Source organism: Mustela nigripes, chromosome X (assembly GCF_022355385.1).
Source record: "Mustela nigripes isolate SB6536 chromosome X, MUSNIG.SB6536, whole genome shotgun sequence".
Lineage (NCBI taxonomy): Eukaryota > Metazoa > Chordata > Mammalia > Carnivora > Mustelidae > Mustela > Mustela nigripes.
This window is the reverse complement of record NC_081575.1, coordinates 42,240,967-42,262,634: the sequence shown is the minus strand read 5'-3', so window position 1 is coordinate 42,262,634 and position 21,668 is coordinate 42,240,967. Positions and strand designations below refer to the sequence as shown.

The following is a 21,668-nucleotide window of genomic DNA, read 5'->3' as shown; positions in this document are numbered from 1 at the left end:
GCGCCCCCTTGAGCAAGGTCTTGGGCTCTTTGGTGCTACAGGTACTTAAGCCGCGCAGCATCCCCCTCCTTCCTACCCCCTCTCCAGCCCAGTCCCTGGCTTCCTGGCTGGCCTGCGGCCCCAGAGCCCACTGCACTTCTCTCCACGCTCTTCCCAGAACACGCTACCTTCTAGCAGTCGCTGAGGAGAGGCGCTTCACTGCGCCTGTGTTGTGGACATTTCTTCCTCGAGGCCACGTGAACCGAACCGCACTCAGGTGCGCCAGGGCTGCGGTTGCCCCCAGTCCTGAAGAGGAGTCGGGATGGGGAGGAGACCGGGCGGAGCTGCCGCTGGGGGAGCGGAGGGGAGAAGCTGCTTCTCCTTTCCTTTATCGCCCTTCCTCGACACCGATCTGAATGAGGCTGGCGTTCACCGTGCGGACCCTGCACACGTTGCGAGCGGATGGGAATCAGATGCGCTTTGGGTATGGGGAAAGGAAGGGAAGTGTTCAGGTCTGGGAGATGGTTCTGGAGATGATGTGAATGGGCGGAGGTTATCAAGCAACTCATCCCTTTGGCCAGTCCAGGAACCAGTAATTGCCCCACCCTGAACTATTTGAACCGGTAAGTGGAGGATGTTGGTAGCCAGGGAGCTAAGTGTGTATCTGAGGGAACGGTGTACTAGGCATAGGGCACAGCCATTGCAAAGGCCTGGAAGCTAGAAGCAGCAGCTCTGCTGGTTTTATAAATTATCAGAAGGGCCCTAGCACAGACCAATTTGTGTTGACAAATAATAAAAATATTTACCAGCTAACATGGAAGTCTCAACTCTATTTAGCTCTACTCTTCCTTTTTAGGATAGTTACAATTTTGTCTGATAAATGTTTGTTTAAATATGTGATATTTTATATAAAGTATATATTAGGATGAATCATTCAGTTTTCAATATTTAACTGTTTTGGTTTATAAAAACAGCAATTTCATATGATTCAAACAATTATTGTCAATATACATTTAGTTATAACAATTAATTTTATTCTGAAATTACATTATGATTACATAAATATGTGTAAATTTATAAACTACAAGTATTATATGCAGTCTGTACATTTATATGTCATTTATAAAATATAAATATATGCAATCTTTAATAATATTGTAACATTATACCGATATACGTATGCACCTATTACTCTATCATATATAATTAATATGAAAATATATATCATGTCAGAATATTTCATAATGACCCTTCACAGTCCTGAAATGAAATTTATCAGTAATATGACTTATCTCTGCTCCAAATCTGAAAAAAAAAAATTCAATGACCTAACTAAAAAAAGATACTTTCTGTTGAAATAATGTGCATTGTTATATGTAAACACTTGGGAAATATGGTAGAATAATTAGTAAACTAGATATATAATTAATAGGAATAGTAGCAGTAGTCAAAGTAGTAATAGAAAATACTTGTTGAGTATTGTCTGTGTTCCAGGCACTGTTCTAAGCACTTGAAGTAAGCACTTGAAGTGCACTGATGTATTTAATCCTTATAGCCCCGGACAGAGGCAGCAGAGGGTTTCCATTATTTAGTTAGCTCAGCATGAGGAGGGGTTTGTGGTAGCCCAATGATGTGCTAAGCTTGCAAATAGAGGAAGAAATAAGTTAGCTAAAGAAGATGAGTAAGTCCTAATTGGCACTTAACTTTGGAGTCTGTGTATCCTAGTTGACACAGAATTTGATTTGCAGTAGGGGCAGCCAAGTGTAGAATTGAAGATGTGGGCTCTGCTTGTAACTTTTAGGACCTCGCTATTTGATGAGCAGCAATTGTGTCTCTGCCCATGGCAGAGCTCTCTTTATGACAGAGCATCTATCTTCCACAACTTCGACAGTATCAGAGGTCTCATCCTGAAATTTGTGTGGCAGTGCATGGCATGGAAACAACTACCTTTGGGCGGAGAATGCTTGTAGACCCTGAGGGTTGCCTGCACTAAGGCTCCATGTGTGAGAGGGGCAGTGTGTGCTTCTACAGGGTATGTGCACACCTCTGTGCATACTCTATGAAACCTCAGCTGACTGGAACCCACATCACAAGAGCCCTCAGTTCACTGGCTTTTATTCCCATCTATACTCCCCATTGTAAAGCAAACTTTTAGTCACCACAGTAATTTTTCTTCAGGGTACCTATTAATGTGTGCAAGAATCTAAATGTTGGAGGGAATAGTGTTTATATCCAGACAGGGGTTTGAAGTAAGAATGGGACTGTGTATGGTGGTTAAAGGGGACATTAGCTATATCTGCAATGCTTTAATTTTTAATAAGACAAATACTGAAAGCAAATTGGAAAAAAAATTAACATTATTAAATTTGGATGGTAAAATCATAGGATTTGTAATATTATTATTTTTTGGTTCTCCGTAATTTTGAAATTAAGAAAAAAAAGAAAAAGAAAAAGAAGGTTGCCAGGGGAGATTTTCCAATTTAGCACATATGCAGATTGTCTTCTTGACTGAAGTCTTCATCAACCATCAGATAGTCTGTTTTATTGGTGCTGGGTTAAGCTTGTCTAGTGTAATGCTTCCATTTCTTCTCAGAGTAGAAACTGACTTTCTTAGATGTCATGTATCCTTTTAAAGAGGCAGAGGTGGAATGAGAGCCCAGGGTTTCTGATCTCTAACTAACTCTACTCTTTTCATGCTGTTGTGGCCTTTTCTTAAACTGTCTTGGCATTGGGGTCTAGGGTGATGACACGGAGGGCCTGACAAATCCTCAGTCAATCCAGAAAAATTTTAGTCTCATCATGATTCTTTACTTACTGAAGTAGAAAAGTGGATTTGGATGTTTTAGAGAAGACTTTCAACGATCTAAAGGTTAACCTCCAGCTAATGTGAAAATTAATTAACCAAAGCAGCTTATTCTATTTACACTTAATTGTGCAAGTTGTCATGGAATGAGAATATATAAAACTACATTCAGTAAGACCTACTAAGTGTCTGGTCCAGGAGGTACTCGAGAAGCAATGATATGAAAACGGAAAAAACAAACAAACAAACCATGAGGGGTCTCTGACCTTGGCTTATGTGTCAATCAGTATTGCAGGAAAACTGGGATGCCACTTCCACCTTGATACCTAGGTAAGCTAAGCTCAGGGCACGACTAAAATTTGTTTGGGGAGGTGTGGAAAGTGGAAGAAATGGTGTGAGGGTGTAGACAGGGAAGAGCTCTGTGGGTAAGGAACCATAGCATAACTAGTTCCTGACAAGGAGGGCTAGGGTACGACTGGGAAGAAGAAGGTCAGCCTGTCAAGAGTAAGGCATTTTGATAGGTAGGGCCTAATTTGGAAGAGCTTGGGTGGTAGAGTTGGTGATTTTTTTTTTTTTTAGATTTTATTTATTTATTTATTTGACAGAGAGAAATCACAAGTAGATGGAGAGGCAGGCAGAGAGAGACAGAGGGAAGCAGGCTCCCCGCTGAGCAGAGAGCCCGACGCGGGACTGGACCCCAGCACCCTGAGATCATGACCTGAGCCGAAGGCAGCGTTGCAACCCACTGAGCCACCCAGGCGCCCCTAGAGTTGGTGATTTTATCTGACTTGCCAGGGGATTATGGGTTTTGGAGCAGGAATGTGGCATAGTTTATTTAGTTATTCTGTTTCTAGTGATATAGGCTAATGGAAAGGTGACAGGTATTTGTTCTTGTGAACAAATTTTGTACATTGGGGTCTATCTCTTGACATTCCTATCAGAGTTTGGATACATCACTGTTTTCTGTGGTGGGAAGCACCAGGAGGAATCTTTTTTTTTTTTTTTTTTTTCCTAAGATTTTACTCAAAAACTAATGATATACTGTATGGTGACTAACATAATAAAAAAAATTATTTATTTATTTTAGAGAGGGCAAGAACAGAGTGAGAGAAAGAGAGAGAGAGAGTGTGTGCACACAAGCTGGGGGAAGGGGCAGAGAGGGAGAGGGAGAAGCAGACTCTTCACTGAGTAGGAAGCCTGATGTGGGACTCAGTGTCGGGACCCTGGGATCATGACCTGAGCAGAAGACAGATGCTTAACCGACAGAGCCACCCAGCTGTCCCCAGCAGGAGGAATCTTAAGGTCTTTGATAAATTCATACAACTTTCGATTATTATTAAATTTGTTTGGGGAAAGAAAAACCCACATGATTTCATGCCATAAAGATTTAATGAGTGCCTACTATGTACAATTCTTTAGACCTTTTCCCAGAAATACAAAGTAAATGAGACTCCCATCTAACTGGGGAGATGTGTAGACAAGCATGTGGCGAGAGCATTACAGGGGAAGGAATTCACATGGGGCAATGAATAGTTTCATACAAGTGGTGTTTGAAGCTGGCTCTTGGAGGATTAGTAGGATCTCAGTAGATAGGCACAGAGGCAAAGGGTATTCTAGAGGAAGAAACCTGAAAGGCAAAGGCGGAGGAAAGTGAATGGCAGGGAAGGTGAGTACTGACTGAAGTATAGGATATGTGCAGAACTATGGGGAGGGGTAGAAACAACAGGCAGTCTATAGTGAGCCAGGGGAGCTAGGCTTAGGGATGTGTATCCTGGGAGCCATTGTAGGTTTTGAGCAGAGAAAGGACATGGATATATTTCAGAAAGATCACTTAGTAGCAGTTTAAAGAACATATTGGAATGTGGAAGTCAGAAAATCATTTAGAAGGGAATTACTATAGTCCAAACAAAATAGAAGGACCTGGACTTTCACATCTGTGAGGATGGAGAGAAGGGGAAGAATTTAAGTAACTTTTCAGAAATGACAAACTTTAATGTCTTTTTGGGGGGAGCAGGGAGAGGTCAGTGGGAACGAAAAGGCAAGATTCAGGAATGATTTCGAACGATTTTGATTTGGATGACTGCAGACATAGGAGGTGGGGCAGATTTAGCGTGGAAGATAAATTCACTGCCAAGCATCCTGGATTTGAGGGGGCAGCAGAATGCCTGCTAGTGGGGTTGGTGGACAGTGTAGATATACTGTCTCCCACAGTCTCGTTTGCTGCCGCAGCCTTCAAATTAACATCAGTGCATCTGAGAAGGGCTCCTGACTAGTGACTAATTCCCAAGGAAGCTCTCATCAGGCCTCAGGTAATCAGGAGTTGAGGTGCTGGTTGTAATGTTTCATGTGGCTTCACCTCCAGAACATAATTGAGGCTCATTTGTCTGGTAAAGATCTAAGGAATGATCTTGACAAAGCATAGCACAGATCCTGTAATGAAAGGGAAATGAAGATGGTTGCCAGCCCATTATTAAGTGTAATAACTAGGTTGAAATGAGATGAAAGACTTCATTTAGGCAGAACTTTCCCATTGACAAATGGTAGGGGGTAAAGTTGAAAGGAAAGCATATAATCCAATTCATAAAAAGCGTAGAAATGCTTTTTAAAGCCCGAAGCGATAATAACTTATTGTATTTATTGAGCTGGGGTGGCAGATATTTTCTCTATTGATGGATACTGATTCACAGATGAAATTTTTAAAATATTTTTTTCTACTGACAGAATTTTATTTAAAAAATAACAAAACAACTCTGTCCATATTTCCAGGCTGGAAGTAAGGAGCCATGGGTCCAGCAGTAAGGGCATAGGCCATTAACTTCTCAGAGGGTTTAACTTCTTATGTCTGGGGTTGCCTAACTGAGGCAGATAGTGTTCACCATGATGGGTATAAATGCAAAGAAACTTGTCATTAGTTATGTGTTTGGGGGAGAACTGAGAAAGAAACAGAAAGCATTTAACTCCCATATTAAAATATTAAGAGTAAGAATAACATTGTGTTCAATAATTATAATACATAAATACAAATGTTAAGATAAACACACAATTCTATTCCTGGGTTATGATTTTAGGAATTGGGTGATCATTCCTAGATATTTAATTTTAAATATGTCAATATGGGTCAGATAAAATTGATCCAAGTCTTAGATCTGCTCTTCAGAAGTTAAATCAAATACACAAATTATTTAGAATTCATTACCCTGTAAGTACTGTGTGTAATTCATAGATAAATAATTGGCAAACATTATTTGGTGGCTATTATTGCCACAATGGTTATTATTTGGAGATGGATTATCATCCAGCTGGAAAGGTCTGCTCTACTGGACAGATGAATGTTCTTTGGAATACATATGACAGTTTGGATAGCATCAAGCAAACCTTAGTATTTTAATAGCTCATGAGCTAGAATGTGGAGTATAGGAGGCATGTAGAGAACACACAATGATGAAGAACGTAAGTTCTGGAGTCCAACTCACCTGTGCTGGGATCCACACTTTACTACCACAACTTGGGTAACCTTAAGCAAGTTATTTAAACTCTGAGGGTTTTTTTTTTTTTCCTCAGTAAAATGGGAATAAGAGCCCCTATCTCCCAGAGTTAATGGGATAATAAAATGAGAAAAAAATATGCAAAGCATCTATCATGGCACCCAGCTATTCTGTACCAAAGAAAGGCTCAATGAATGCCAGTAGCTGCTGTTACACCTTTCTGTTTTGGGTCATCCACTTGCTGTGTGTGTAATCTGATTACCCAGTTTGAGCAAGAACTCAGCCGCATGCTCAGTTTTTGGCTCCTTCTGTCACACACAGTGGTGCATTCCCTAGTTGTGCTGTGATCCCTCCGCAGCAACCAGTGGTTGGCAGATAGCAATATTTTTAGTTTTAGAGGTTAGGTGGGGAATCTGAGTGCTACGCAAAAAACTTGGACAGCTCCCCCTCTAGTGGTGATTTGATGAATTGCCCCTAACAATTGTCCTGTTGATCACAAATAGAGCTGGCTGTAAAAACGAAAGGGATATAGTTGACATAGTTAAAAGAAAACAGCTGGTTAACAGATGAATTTATTAATCACAGACATAATAAACTAATACTAGGTGTATATCTGAGGCAGATGACTTAAGTTGTAATGAATATCATCAAGATATCTGGAGCTTGCTTATTTTCCGCTGTGCTAATTAGCCTTTTTACCTAAACAGAGTCCTAATTTGGGGTAGAAATCCTGAACTGGCAATTCTAAACACAGCTATATATCCTACCCCCCCCAATAAAAATTGTAATGTATATAGCCACTAAAGTGTAATTTTACTGTACACAATATTTTTTTTCTAAAATAATATTATTATTGATGATAAACTCTTCCTCTTTTTACGGATTTATGAACTTTTCTCAGAGCTTTGTTTTCGCAGCAGGTAGGTGTAGCAGGTTTTTCTCTTTTGGTTGTTTTGAGGAGAAAGCCAAGGCTTGTCTACTTGCACACTACTTGCACGCTTTTGTCACCCAGGGCACGTCCCAGGGGATTGTATTTTAGTTTACCCCTAGGAATCTCCTCTTGGCAAGATAAATTGCATGGATACTGGTATGTCCCCTTATGTGCTCATACAGTTATTTTTTGTTGTTGTTGTTTCCATTTGAATCTTCATGTCAGACTCCCCAAGAACATACCTGTTTGGCAGATTGGAATGAAAATGATTAAAACGGAGATTTTTTTAAAGATTTATTTTTATTTGAGAGAGAGAGAGAGAGAGCACACATACATGCACGAGTGTGGGGCAGAGAGGCAGAGAAGCAGACTCCTCACTGAGGCAGACATAGGGTTCCATTCCAGGATATTGAGATCATGACCTGAGCAGAAGCCAAGAGCCAGAAGCTTAACCCACTGAGCCACCCAGGTGCCCAGAGACCTGGGTTTTAAAGAAGGGGCTTTTTTGCTCCATTATAATTGTTTTGGATAGCTCAGATATTAAAGCATTTCTGCCAACAAGGCTAAACTGAGAGTAATAACTTCGTGAGCTTTACAGAAATGTAAATCAAGGGAGTAGAGATGAGAATGTAAAGAAATACAGTTTTTTTAAATACTTGAATTGCCATTCATAAGACTTAGGAGTGAACACAGAATGGATAATTTAGAAATAGGAGGTATTTTCTAATGGAATGACATGTATATTTATAACCATATTGAGTTTTTGTGAAGCAAAGAACAGGCAGCATTCACTTACAATTTGATGAGATTGTGCTGTAACAAGCTTCAATCCAATAGAATTTCACTGTTTTGGAGGGAAAAGTGGTTTTCTTCTTGTAGTGCCCCTATTTACACTTATGGCTGGTCAGTGAAACCCAGTTCTCAAATCACCTGTGGGAGAAGCTGGTCTGTCCAGAAACCACTTTTCTTAGGAGCTCTTTGGGGGCCAACTTAAACACATGTGACTGGAGTTGTAAACAGAATGGGGCTGGATCACTCTGGAATACAGACCTGTGCTGATGAGATCAAGCGTGGCAGGCTGGCTTCCTCTATAGGTTACTCAGTTCCACTATGTCACCAACCTGGCCTTAGTCTGCACCTTTGTCAGCTTCACCACAGATCTTTATTTACCAATTATTTATAGAGTGTCAACATGTGAGGGGCCCTGAAAGTGTGGCATATTATTGCCAGCTCCTTTTCATGATAGAAATGTGACTTGCACTGGTGACTTCTGGTGGCACCACCTTTGATTCCTACAATGATCTTGGCTAATTGAATTGTATGTGACCTTTCTTCTCTGCCTTTTTGTGGCTCTTTCATACCTTTCAGTGCTTCTCTCTTAACCTCACTATTTCAGTCCCTTCATGCTGCCTAGCTACCTGACTTTCTAGGTCTCTTACAGCAGTATATCCTTCTTAGTTTCTTCACTATTCTCAAATCTAAAAGAAATGAATTTACTATATCGTGGTATATCCCCTCTTGCCCCACTCTTGGTTTGTTTATCTAGGAACAGAAACCCAAGAGAAACAAGTCATATCATCATGTTGGAATCTAGTAGTGGTCCAATACTACAATGCCTCAACTCATGGGAATGGATTTCTACTGATGGAAGTTTGGTGTGGGAAAATATTTGGTGGCAGATGGGCTTTCACAGACCCTTGGTATCATATCCTTTGTTTACTTTTGGGGAAGATCCCCTCAGGTTTGAAATACCTTATATTGTAACCTTGTGAATACTAAAGGAAAAGAATAAAGAGAATACCATTTGAAAATTGTTTTCTCCATTACTGCGGATCTATTTTCTGCCTGTTGACTACCTTGTAACTAAATACTTCCACTCCGCTAGCTAAACAAGAGAACAGAGGAAAAGGAACCATGAATCTATTAAATCAAATATATTTTGCTCAAATAGTACTTAAAAGAAAATTAATTCTTGGTGTATTCTCAAGGTCTGTATAATAAAGCTAATTATAAAGGCAATTAAATGTCTTCAGCTGTCATTGAGTATGATCATTGTGTCTCAGGAGCAGATATTTTATTATCTTCAATACCAACCATATCCTGTCATTAATGGGCCAAACCAGACCGTTAACATTGTAAAAGCGAGATTATACAACAGATTGTTTGAAGGAGGCAACTAAAGGGATTTAGGAAACAAGTGGAAAAAACATTCCCAAAACTTTTTTTTTTCCTACTAAATAGGTAATTATAGAGGTTGAAGCTACATTGCTAAGCCAAATTTGCTAATTCAGAAACACTTGCTGTGCATTTTAGGGTTTGGGGAAAAACTGGACTATTAAAGAGTCTTTTTAAATTATCCCCAGGTTTTTGTTGTTGATGTATGGGAACAGTGTCACAGATAATCCATAAAAGGGAATAATACAAAATTCATTTAAAGATGATAATAAGAAATATTAAAATTCCATTTGATCCAGAGATGGATTGCCCTAATTTTACCACGACCCAAAAAGTTTAACTAAAGCAGATCTCCCCCATCTATTACTGACAGTTAGGAGAGTAACACACGACAGGTAAATGACCAATTCCAGGGAGTGACTGCAAAAGCCCCCCAAGAGATAACTAGATACAGGTTTGGTTTAATCCAATCATTCCTTCTTGGTTTCAGCAGTGCACATTGGTCATCAAAATCCATAGTGGTGAATCTGGTGCCTTATGAATCCTCAGAGAGAGTTCAAATGCCCTTCATTATAAATTTAAAATGAGTTATTTATTTTATTATTAATTTATTTCCAATCAATATTTCACATACAAAAGAGGACTTGAGGCAGCTTATAATAAAAGCCCATATGTAGCAGGGCAATAAAAAATGAAGTCAGAAAGAGAGATCAGAAACCACGGAGTTCAAAAACTTTCTTGGGCTATAGACCCCTTTGAAGATCTGTTAAAGAGCTGTGGAACATCTCCCCCCAAAAGTATAACTATGCAAATAGTCATAACAACCTTGAAGTCTACCCAGTCACCCTCACCCTGGGTATCCTTGTACCCCAGGGCAAGGACCCTTGTATAGAGAAAGCAAAATCTTGAGGTAAGATAGTTATGGCATTTGGGGTTGCCTGGGTGGCACAGTCAGTTAAGCATCCCACTCTTGGTTCTGGCTGAGGTCGTGATCTCAGGGTCATGAGATCAGCATGGAGTCTGGCTCTGCACTCAGCATGCAATCTGCTTAAGAGTCTCTTCCTCTCCCTTCCTCTTTGTCTGTCCCTCCCCCCACCTGCCCATACTCTCTCTGTCTCTAAAATAAATCTTTACCAAAAAAAAAAAGAAGGTAGTTATTGCACTTGGGTATTACATTTAGCCCTGACCTTCCTATCAACTGAGGTTAAAAGATAAACACACTGGGGTACAGACTTCTCAACATCTAAAAAAGGAAGCAGATCAGTTTACAAAATTATAAGTAAAACATATAATTTTAAAATGGCAGTGTTTTTATAGCTTATGAAAGGATTATTTTATAAAGAGTAATCAAGTAATACAAAGGGTTGCAGTATAATTTGATGAAATTCTTTGAAATTAAATAATTGGAGGTAGACAATCTTTGCTAATTGTGCTGATGAGCGTATTAAATCAGCCAGTGTCTAATTTCCAACCATTCTGGAAAAGAGGGAATTTACTGTATATGTTTTTTTAAATGGTAGATTTACCCACCTAATATTATTTGACTAAAGCTGATGTTAATATAATATATTCTCATGAGTAAACACAGTTGAATGGCAAGGGAGTCCTTGGGGTATAGAAAGAAATTGAACTGTGATTAAATATCTGATATTAATAGGTTATACCATGGAAAACTGGAATGTAGATAATGACAACTAATCTTTAGGTGCCTACTTTAGGTGCCTACTGCTTCCAACTTTTCCCAAAGACAAATAACACTGTCGTCCCTGTCACAATTATAGGCAGAGACAGTATAGGGTAGGGGTTAAGAACACAGTCTGTAGATTCAGAGACTGGTTTTCTACCACTTATTAGCAGTGTCACCTTGGGCAAAGTCTCTGAACTTCTCTGAGTCTCAGTTTTCTTGTCTGTAGTATAAGAATAATAAGTGAGGGGCACCTGGGTGGCTCAGTGGGTTAAGCCTCTGCCTTCAGCTCAGGTCATGATCTCAGGGTCCTGGGATCGAGCCCCACATAGGGCTCTCTGCTCGGCGGGGAGCCTTCTTCCCCCTCTCTCTCTGCCTGCCTCTCTGCCTGCTTGTGATCTCTCTTTCTCTGTGTGTCAAATAAATTAATAATTAAAAAAAGAATCATAAGTGAATCTCAGGGCTGCTCCTAGACTGTACAAGGGTCCCCTGGAAGTATTTCTTTTGTGGGGTTCCTGTCCAAATAATCTGAGTCATCTAAAATCTACATGTCAGTGTCATCCTCACAGTCCAATCTCACACAATCCTGTGAAGCAAATGCCGTATGATTGGCAGGAGTAATGCTTTTGCCAGGCTGCTCTGCTGGAATTGGAACCTAGTGGTGGGGCCCCGGGACAAGCACATAAGCACCAGTGCTGGAGCTCCTTGGAGAATCCGGTCAATTCCATGCAGAAGTTTATTGTAGAGAACTGGAAATTCCCTGGAGGCACACAGCTAGAATAAGGATCCTGCCTGGGAGGTCTAAGGAGAATGCTGGTCCATCTCAAAGCGTCACTGGGAAGATTAAAAGAGGTAGAGGTAATCTATGTAAAGCACTTGCCATGCAAATTCTGTGAATCTTGGCTCACTGTAGGCCCTCAGTTCATTTTGGCAGTGATTGTTGCTCTTATCATTAACAATGCTCCCTGCATTTCATGCCCAATCTGGTTTTCTTTCAGTGGATGGCTGCATTGACTGGTCAGTGGATCTCAAGACATATATGGCTTTGGCAGGAGAACCAGTACGAGTGAAATGTGCCCTTTTCTACAGTTATATTCGTACCAACTATAGCATGGCCCAGAGCACTGGGCTCAGGCTTATGTGGTACAAAAACAAAGGTGATTTGGAAGAGCCCATCATCTTTTCAGAGGTCAGGATGAGCAAAGAAGAAGATTCAATATGGTTTCACTCAGCTGAGGCACAAGACAGTGGATTCTACACTTGTGTTTTAAGGTGAGTGCCAAATTAAAGTGAATACCAGATGAAAATATTGCTGAATACCATAGCAGGTTGTCTTTCGATTGGGCCTGGAGTATGTGGAAGTGTTGCTTCTGTTATACAGTGGATATATCTTGAAAGGTTGCAGTGCATGTAGAGCTTCAGTAAATTCAGTTCTAATTATTTATTGGAACTGGACAGCAAATTCTTAACAAATTTTCATAAAATGGGACTTTCATTTACTATGTATGCTCACATAATTTAGAAAAGTTTATAATTCATTTCTTCCTCAATTCCATCCCTATCTTAGGGTCTTAGATTAATGATTTTTTTTTTCATAAAGCCAGTTGGCTCAATGGTTTTAATATCTGCCCATGAAAATGGCCTACAGTATCACTTAAGCCAAGGTCTCTTTTTGTTGATAGAAATAACTTCGGATGCTACTGGGAGATCTCTTAACAAATGAACTACCATTAAAATTTTTCACATAATTTGCAGTGTGAACTTGAGTCTACTGTATCTAAATATTCAGCATGCAACCCTGTAAACACATGGTCATCCTTAGTTCCTAGGTGCTTTACAGGGAAGATATCACAGATAAAATTCATTCTTGCAAGAAATTTACTGTGAAAAGCAATCTGTTTTATACTTAGGGATTCCATAATATAACCTTCCTTCCCCTTCTGCCCTGGTGCTACGATCTAGGATCTAGAATCTCAGATAGAGACTGCATTAGGTATTGAAGTAGATAGCTGAGATGACCTTTAAACCACTTTTCAATTCTGCCATTTTGGGAGTCTCTGATCTTGCTCAGCAGGGACCTACACTCTATTATTTGATTTTAACTTCTTGGAAATGCAGACCCTTCCTATTTTTGTCTCGTGTGGACTTTGATGCCAAAGCTATGTCACCTTTTCATCAAAAGCACTTCGAAACCCCTGGTGAGGCCTCATTGTTCAAAAGGCCAGGAGAACAAGGTGGTGTATAAATAATCTTCTTGATGCTCTAGGCATCGCTTTTGTACTTAAATGTTTTGAGTGGGAAGTGTTGGGGAAGCAAGTGGTGAGTTTAGTTTCTGTTTGTGGTGGGCAAAAACTCCAGGATATTGGCAGAAATTCTCATCACATCCTTAGTGATAATCAGTATTTTCACCTACTTGGGTATCTCTTGGCAAATTGAGAAAAGAATGGTAATTCAGCTTCAGTGACTGACATTGTATTCTTTAGGGTGCAGTTCCTCTTTTCCTACTTACCTCCTCTCTACTCCCACCCTCATTAAATCCTGTCAGTTTAAAATAGATCTCTTCTCCTCCTTCTGATTCATTTTTTTTTCACAGATTTAAAATTTTATTTGCAAGGCATCAGTTCACTATATAGATGTTCTATACTGATAATGAATTATCAAATTAATTATTGCTTATTTTCCCTGCCCTGCTTATATCTCCAGACTTGCTACCCGCCTCCTCTTTTCTCTCCTCTAACCCCATTCTCCTATTCTGAGCAATGTTGTAATCCAGCGTGTATCCTTGAATACCTTCTCTTTATTCTTTTTTTTCTCATTGTTTTATAAAATAAGAGTTACACATTTCTCTACATTTTCTTTTCTTAGTAAAAATACATAGTAGGAATTTTTTCCAAGTTAACTGATCGAGAATTAATTCATCCTTTTAAGTATATAATATTCTGTGTTGCTTGATAGTCTATGATACCACAATTTAGTCAATAATTTTCCTATTTATTTGCATGTATTTTGTTTCTAGTTTTTTGTCCCTATAAAATGTGTTTTAATAAAAGACCCCTCCATTTGCCTTTATTTTTTAATTTAATTTAATTTTTTCCAGTGTTCCAAAATTCACTGTTTATGTACCACACCTAGTGCTCCTTGCCTTTAAATAAACTTACAAATTTTAGAACAGGTTTAGATTTACAGAATTATTGCAAAGATAGTACAGTAGGTTCCTATATGCCCTGCACCCATTTCCCCATTACCAACATCTTACATAATTATGGATCATTTGTTACAATTAATGAACCAATAGTGGTACATTATTATTAATGGAAATCCATACTTATTCAGAGTTCCTCAGATTTTCCTTAATGTCTTTGCTATTCTAGGATCCCATTTGGGATAATGTATTACATTTAGTTGTTAGGTCTCCTTAAGTTCCTTTTGGCTATTGGAGTTTTTCAGACTTTCCTTATTTCTTATGACCTTGACAGTTTGAATAGTACTGTTCAGATATTTCGCAGAATGTCCTTCAGTTGCAATTTATCTGAAATGTATTTCATAGTTAGACAGGGATTATGTATTTTTTGGGGGAAGACCACAGATGTAAAATATTCTCCTTATATCATATCAAGGATAGAGAGTTTCAGTTTGCCTTATCACTTTTGATACTGACATTGATCACCTGGATTGAGGTTGTATTTGTCTTTCTCAACAGTGAAGTTACTTTTTTCCTCTTTTTTTTTTCTCATACTCTCCTCTTTGGGAGGAAGTAGTTATTCACAGCCCATAATTAAGGAGTAGGGAGTTATGATCCACCTCATCAAGAGCAGAGTACCTCATAAAATTGTTTATAATTCTTCTGCATAGGATTTTTGTCTCTTTACTCCTATTTATTTAATCAGTATGAACTCACGGATATTTATATTATTATACATTAGGTAATCACCCAAGGCTACTTTATTTTCTAGCTCTAACTCTTCTACCTCTGTCCATCAGAGTTCTTTCAGTTGGCATATCTGTTCCTTTGACATAACTTCATTTTTGTGTGTGTGTATTTTGAGCATTTCTTTATATTTCAGCACTGTAAGATTCTCCAGGCTTATCTTATATATTTCCTGCCCCAGTCCTATTCCTGCCCCAGCCATTTCTCCAAGGAGCCATCATTCCTTTTAATGGAGAATGACATTAGAAACCAAAATTCCCATGCTAAATATGCTCATTGCTACTGGGGTGTGATTGCTTCTAGGCCTTCTCAGTTGACAGCCTATTTGCTTTTAAACAAAGCCTTGTAGTATTTCATGCACAAGTGGGATTTCCTAGTGCCCCTGAAATCCTTTCCTGCAAGGTGGCCCTCTCTTTCAGGTACAAATCAGACTTAATTTATATCTATTGTAGATATCATCTAAGTCTGTGGTTCTCAACTCACATGTAGATCAGTAGAAGAGAAAAGGATGATATCACACTGAGCAGAGGCTTAGATTCATGCAGTTGATCTTTTATTCATGCAATAGATCTTAGGGAGTGATTGGGACTGAAGGGATGGGTGAAACTTTTGAATATCATACCTCATATGTGCCTTGGTAAGGAAAAAAAAAGTTTGGGAACCACTGTTCTAAAGGAAGAAATAGTCTTTTGTCAACTCAGAGATAGAGAAATCTACTTCAGAATGATACAAGTGATATAACTGGCATTTGGCTGTGTATAATACATATGTTTTTCATATCTAGTACTAGCCACTGACTCCAAATATGTGCCAAGTGAGAAATTCTATCCATATAGGAGATTTTATGTCATTGTCAAGAGAGTGACATTTATAGTGAAAAAAGGCTCTGAATTTGACATTGTCTGTATTCCCGCCTCCTTCTCCCTCTCCCACTTGCCCTGTTTGTGTTCTCTCTCTTGCTGTCTCTCTCTGTCAAATAAATAAATAAAAATAAAATCTTAAAAAAATAGTATGTTGATTACAGTGTGTTTAAAAATGCAGATATGAAATATTTAGTAATATTATTCATCCATTTGAATCATAACAAGAGAAATTTACTGTTTGTGATCTTTCTGTAGCCCATCACTCATTTTTGTGTTTTTTCTTTGGCCACCCTCAAAAGTGATTAGTTGAATTTCTCAGTATGTCAGTTAAGGGTTATGGTAATAGAGAAATGATGGAGAAGTGAGTCATATTTTGAGAGGTAGTGTCAGTCCAAGAATTACTGTCTCCCTTGCTTCCCACCTGAATCTTTTCAGTGGAGGCACTCAGTGGGATAAAAATGACGAGAGTAATCTTATTTAACAAAATCCCACATATCACTTTGCCAACAATTTTTAATGAGGGATGACTTAAGCTGTGTATGAAGACAGATACATTTATATAATCCTGAATTTAATTCATAGATAACGAAAAGAACGGTTAAGTATTATCAAACATCTACAGGAACCTGAGTGTTTGGGTATCACAATGGCCAAGTGAAGCGAACCAGTTATAGGTTCAAAAACCATTATGACCATTTACCTCTTCAACAAAGCAAACAGAACAAGGAACTCCCTTCTTAAAAGGGAACATAGTTCAACTATTTTTGTTCTTTAGTAATCATTGAAATAAATGAAGTTCTCAAAATCTGAATGTCTCACAGACTCTTTCTAAAGTGTTCCTTAGTGCACTTATCCAACCCTGAGGCTGGATACATTTGCAAGACATTTGCCTTGCTAGTCATCAAATTTTAGTGATTATTACTCCAACAAAACAACATTCTCAGAAAAGTTCAGGTCAGAGAGGTAATTCAAACAAGAAATGTAGCAGGTTGCTAATTATTGAATCTGTATAATGAGTATATGATGGTTCATTATATTGTTATTTTTATTCTTGAGTATATTTGAAATGTTCCACAATGGAAAAGAAAATAAATAAATAAAAGTGCACAGTAATTTTGCCTGATTTTAATGGCCCTTAAGTTATCCTGACATATAAGTGCCTGTGTAGTATATAATAAACAAGTTTTATATGCTAGTTAACAAATGTTCATTGAGCAGGTACAGTAGGATTTGCTTTATGCCATATTGCAAGGAAACCTGTGTCTTTAGAAAAAAAATGTCTACCTAAGACAAATTTTCAGAAGAGAAGACAATTTATAATAGAAAAATGAGAATCTGCATCTTATAGAATTAGTTGAACTTAGAAAAGATCAAGATTGTATAGTAGGGTCTTGAGAAAGTGGCGATGTCTTCTCTGGTCTGCGTAGACTAAAGTGTGATGCAATTAGTCATGTTTTCCACCTGGTTTTGGATATAAGTGGGAGTCCTGGTTTAACTTATTTTTTTGTAGCAAGTATGCATAAAGTAACACATATATAATATGAAAAGACTAATATTTCACCTCCAAAACTTGATTATCTGCTTATTCATAAAATTACAGGTAATGTAAATAGCAAAGTAGTAGTAATTATAATTTACTTTCATTTCATTAAAAGTTAATTAGATATTCTGTAATATTTAGAAGTAGAATCATACTGTTTTACGTTAACTATGTAATAGTTAGAAATATAAGCCACTTTATTGTACAATACCTGTGTAATTTCAAATCTATTTATTTATTGGAGAGGAGCAGATATTTATAGTATAATCAGCAGTTTATGTGCTTTGTAAGAACTAATGGGTTATATTTGATAATTATAAAAAAAGAATTGATTTCAAATAACCATTGATGAGCTGATGAATACTGGTATTATATATATATATATATTCCCCTGTATCATTATACAAATTTCAGTGACTTTCTTTTTTTTTAAAGATTTTATTTATTTATTTGACAGGCAGAGATCACAAGTAGGCAGAGAGGCAGGCAGAGAGAGAGGAGGAAACAGGGTCCCTGCTGAGCAGAGAGCCCGATGTGGGGCTCAATCCCAGGACCCTGGGATCATGACCTGAACCGAAGGCAAACACTTAACTGACTGAAACACCCAGGCATCCCTCACCTAGCATAGTTTAAGTTTCATGATCAGTCTTTATAATCACTCCCATATATATCCTCTTGATTTCCTTGACCCTTTCTCCATCTTGTGAAAACCATGGTACTGTTTAAACCAACTCTCCATCTGTGCTTGCACCTGCATCCCTGCAGCTTAACTTGACTGAAGGGAAATATATAATAACTTTGACTACTCTCACTTTGAATTCTTTATCATAAACCTCAAACAGACCCTTAATTTTGCCAAATAGCTTTACTATGTATTCTTATTCTTTTCAGTATCTCATCCTCCTAGATGACTATTTTACATTGCTCTCCTCAAACATCAAACATCTCCTCCCTTTGCTTTCTATTTTACTAAAAGATTTGAAGAAATTAAGAGAGAACTTCCACTATATTCACCCACCGACTGGCATCTGTACCTGCATACTCTGCCTTCAAGTCTGCTATCATTGCTGCTATGCACTTTGCTTGTACACTAGATTCTGTTCTTATTTGCCTACTCAAGGAAATTACCTGAACATTTCTCCCATCTCTCTCCTATGTCATGGAATTTTCTATTTCTACTGGATCATTTCCATCAGCATGCAGATTGGTCAATATTTATGCTACCTAAAGAAGTCTCCTGGGTGGCTCAATCAGTTAAGCATCTGCCTTCAGCTCAGGTCATGATCCCAGTGTACTGGGATCTAGCCCCATGTCAAGCTATCTGCTCAGTGGGGAGTCTGCTTCTCTCTCTCCCACTGTGCTCTTTCCCTCTGTGTTCTTTCTCTGACTTTCTCTCAAATAAATAAAATCTTTAAAAAAAGAAAGTCTTCTCAGCTCCACTTTCTCTGCTAGACACTGCCCATTTCCTTGCTTCCATTTATAGCAAAACTACTTAAAAACAAAACAAAACTGCCGTCTTCGGAGTCTTGAGTTCCTCTCCATTAATTCTCTATTAAACCCAACCCAATTGGAATTTTACTTACACTATGGCTCCAAAATTGCTCATATCAAAGTTTCCAAAGCGTCAATGTTGCTAAATCCAATGGTAAGGTCAATTGTCACTCCTTCTTTTATGTAACCAGTGCACTTGGCACAGTTACTTACTCCCTTCTTTTTGTTATATGTTCTTTACATGACTTCCAGAAATTACACTATCCTGGTTTTCCTTCTACTCTATCAGTTACCCTATCAGTTACTCTATCAGTTACCTTTTCTTAAATTCCTTTGCAGGAGGGGGACCTGGGGCTTGGTCTTTAGTTTTGTTTTGTTTTCTCCCCTGCATCTCTACCCATACTCCCTCCATGATTTGTTTATATGGTCTTACAGTTTTACATACTATCTGTCTGATAACTCCAACATATATCCCTTCCAGCGCAGATCTCTCTCCTAAAATACAGAATCGTTTATTCAATAGGCTTTTCGACATCTCTTCTTGGTGTTAAAACAAATATGTTCCAAACTGAACTTCTGCTCTTCCTCCTATCTTACCACAGGTTCCTAGGGGGGGAAATGAGGCAAAAGCTAGTGTGTATTAGGGAATATAATCCCAAGGACACAAGAGTGAAGGAAAAGGTAAGTGAGGCAGGGGAAGAGTAGGTTTCAAGATAGTTGATCTACGAGGAGAAATAGAGAATTTCTCTCTGAGCTCCCTTGTCCCATTGGTCAAGAGGTTATCTCACTGGGTCTTTCTTTCTTTCTTTCTTCTTTCTTTTCTTTCTTTCTTTCTTTTTTAGATTTCATTTATTTATTAGAGAGAGAGAGAGAGAGGAGGAGGAGGAGGAGAGGCAGAGGGAGGAGCAGAGGCAGAGGGAGAAGTAGACTCCCCACTGAACAGGGAGCCTGATGTGGGACTTGATCCCAGGACTCTGGGATCATGACCTGAGCTGAAGGCAGGTGTTTAACTGACTCAGCCACCCAGGTCTCCAGTATCCCACAGGGTCTTAACTCCCTCAAACTTTGTGGATTACACAAGCTATACCTTCCATATCACTGCTATCACTCTGGTCCAAGCTACTATCTCTTACCTCTTTTGTTGCAATGACTTCTAATCGGTTTCTCTACTCTTCTACATATCTTCTTTCAATCTCTTCTTAATACCAGTAGTCACATAATGTTTATGTTCTTCTCAGGATGTTCTGATGGCATCCCATTTCATTTGGAATTAAAGCCAAGACCTTACAGGGGCTTACAAGGCCCTCTGATCTTACTGTTTCTCAAGCAGGTATACCTTTAGACAGGTATAATCCAGCTTTAGGGTTTTTGTACAGATGGTTACCTCTGTCTAAAATGCTTTATTCTCCTATAGCTACATGATTAACTCCCTCATTTCCTACAGTTGTACAGTTTCCTCTATTTTAATGTTATTGATGCATCTTCCTTGACTATTTTACTTATATATAATCTTAAGATTCTCTTCTACTCAGTGCCCATACCCTGTACTTCTGATACTTCTCATCTCACTCTTATTTTCTCCATAGCAATTATCAACTTTTATGATATATATAATTTACCTGTCATATTCATTGTCTATTTTCTATCTCTTTCTGCTAGGATGTAAGTTCCTTAAGGATAGAGATAGTATGTCTTTTCTGCTCCCTGATATAGCTCAAGGGCCTACAAAGTATAAGGCACATAAAGTTGGGCAGTCACCTGGCATCCAAATTTTTGTTACCATGTAGGAATGTAGGCCAAATACTACTAGATCTTCTGATTTTTTGAAGAAAAGCCTGAGATCTGAATATTTATATGCGCTCCTCTCCTAAGATTCCCTACTAAGATTCAACCAGTAGACTCACAGTTTACAAACTCTGTACTACTAGGTTTTGACTCCGATATTAACCAAGGGAATAATGGTGTATTTTAGTTGTGTGACCTGTGCCTTGATTTCCTTACCTGGAAAGTGAAAATTAGTTTATTCAAATTAAGCTATTTTGAACACTTTCAGTAGGTGTTCAGTATATAGCATTGAATAAACAGGTTAAAGTTCCTACTCTCCTGAGATTCACCTTCTAGAGTGGGGGAAGCATATAGATACATTCACAAGACTATGCCAGGTAGTACTGATGGTGAGAATAAAAAAAAGGTCATGTTACAAGAGTGAATGGAAGGTCATTTTTGTTGAGTGGTCAAGAAGGGCCTCCCAGAGAAAGGAGCTTATAAACTGTGACCTGCATGGAAGGAGGAAACCAGTCTTGTGAAAATCTATGGGAGCAGTGTGCCAGTCAGAATGAATAGCAAGTGCAAAGGTCATGAAACAGGAACAGGCTTTATTCAAGGAAATTTAGAAAAGCCAGTCTGGGTGGATGGAGTACAGTAAATTGAGAGGGAAAATGGTATTGGATAGGGCTGGAGAGGCAAGCACAGGTCAGATCCTGCTGCATATTGTGGGCCAGAATAAGAAGTTGATTTTTATTAGCAATCAGAGGCAAATGGGGAGGGTTACAGTTTGTCTGTTTATTTTAAGCCAAGGAGTAACATCATCAGATTTCCATTTTTTAAAGATCACTCTGGCTGCCCCAGTGAGAATGGATTATATGGAGACAAGCAAAGAGACCACATTGATAAGCAGTTATATCAGTTGAAGGGAGATACATGATGGTCAACTTAGATTGGGGTGGTAGCTAAGGAGATGGGGAGAAGTGAATGGAGCCAAGATTTGTATTGAAAGATGACCTGACAGG

General features: G+C 38.6%; 1 protein-coding gene across 1 annotated transcript in view; it reads left to right on the top strand.

The window, feature by feature from the left end:
- The first annotated feature begins 12,015 nt into the window (after window positions 1–12,015).
- The window catches only part of IL1RAPL2 (interleukin 1 receptor accessory protein like 2), a 610,158-nt gene continuing 600,505 nt past the window's right edge, over window positions 12,016–21,668 (top strand). Inside the window, exon 1 of the mRNA XM_059385200.1 lies at window positions 12,016–12,329. Within this exon, the coding sequence (XP_059241183.1) occupies window positions 12,016–12,329 (314 nt within the window). The remainder of the gene's footprint in view (window positions 12,330–21,668) is intronic.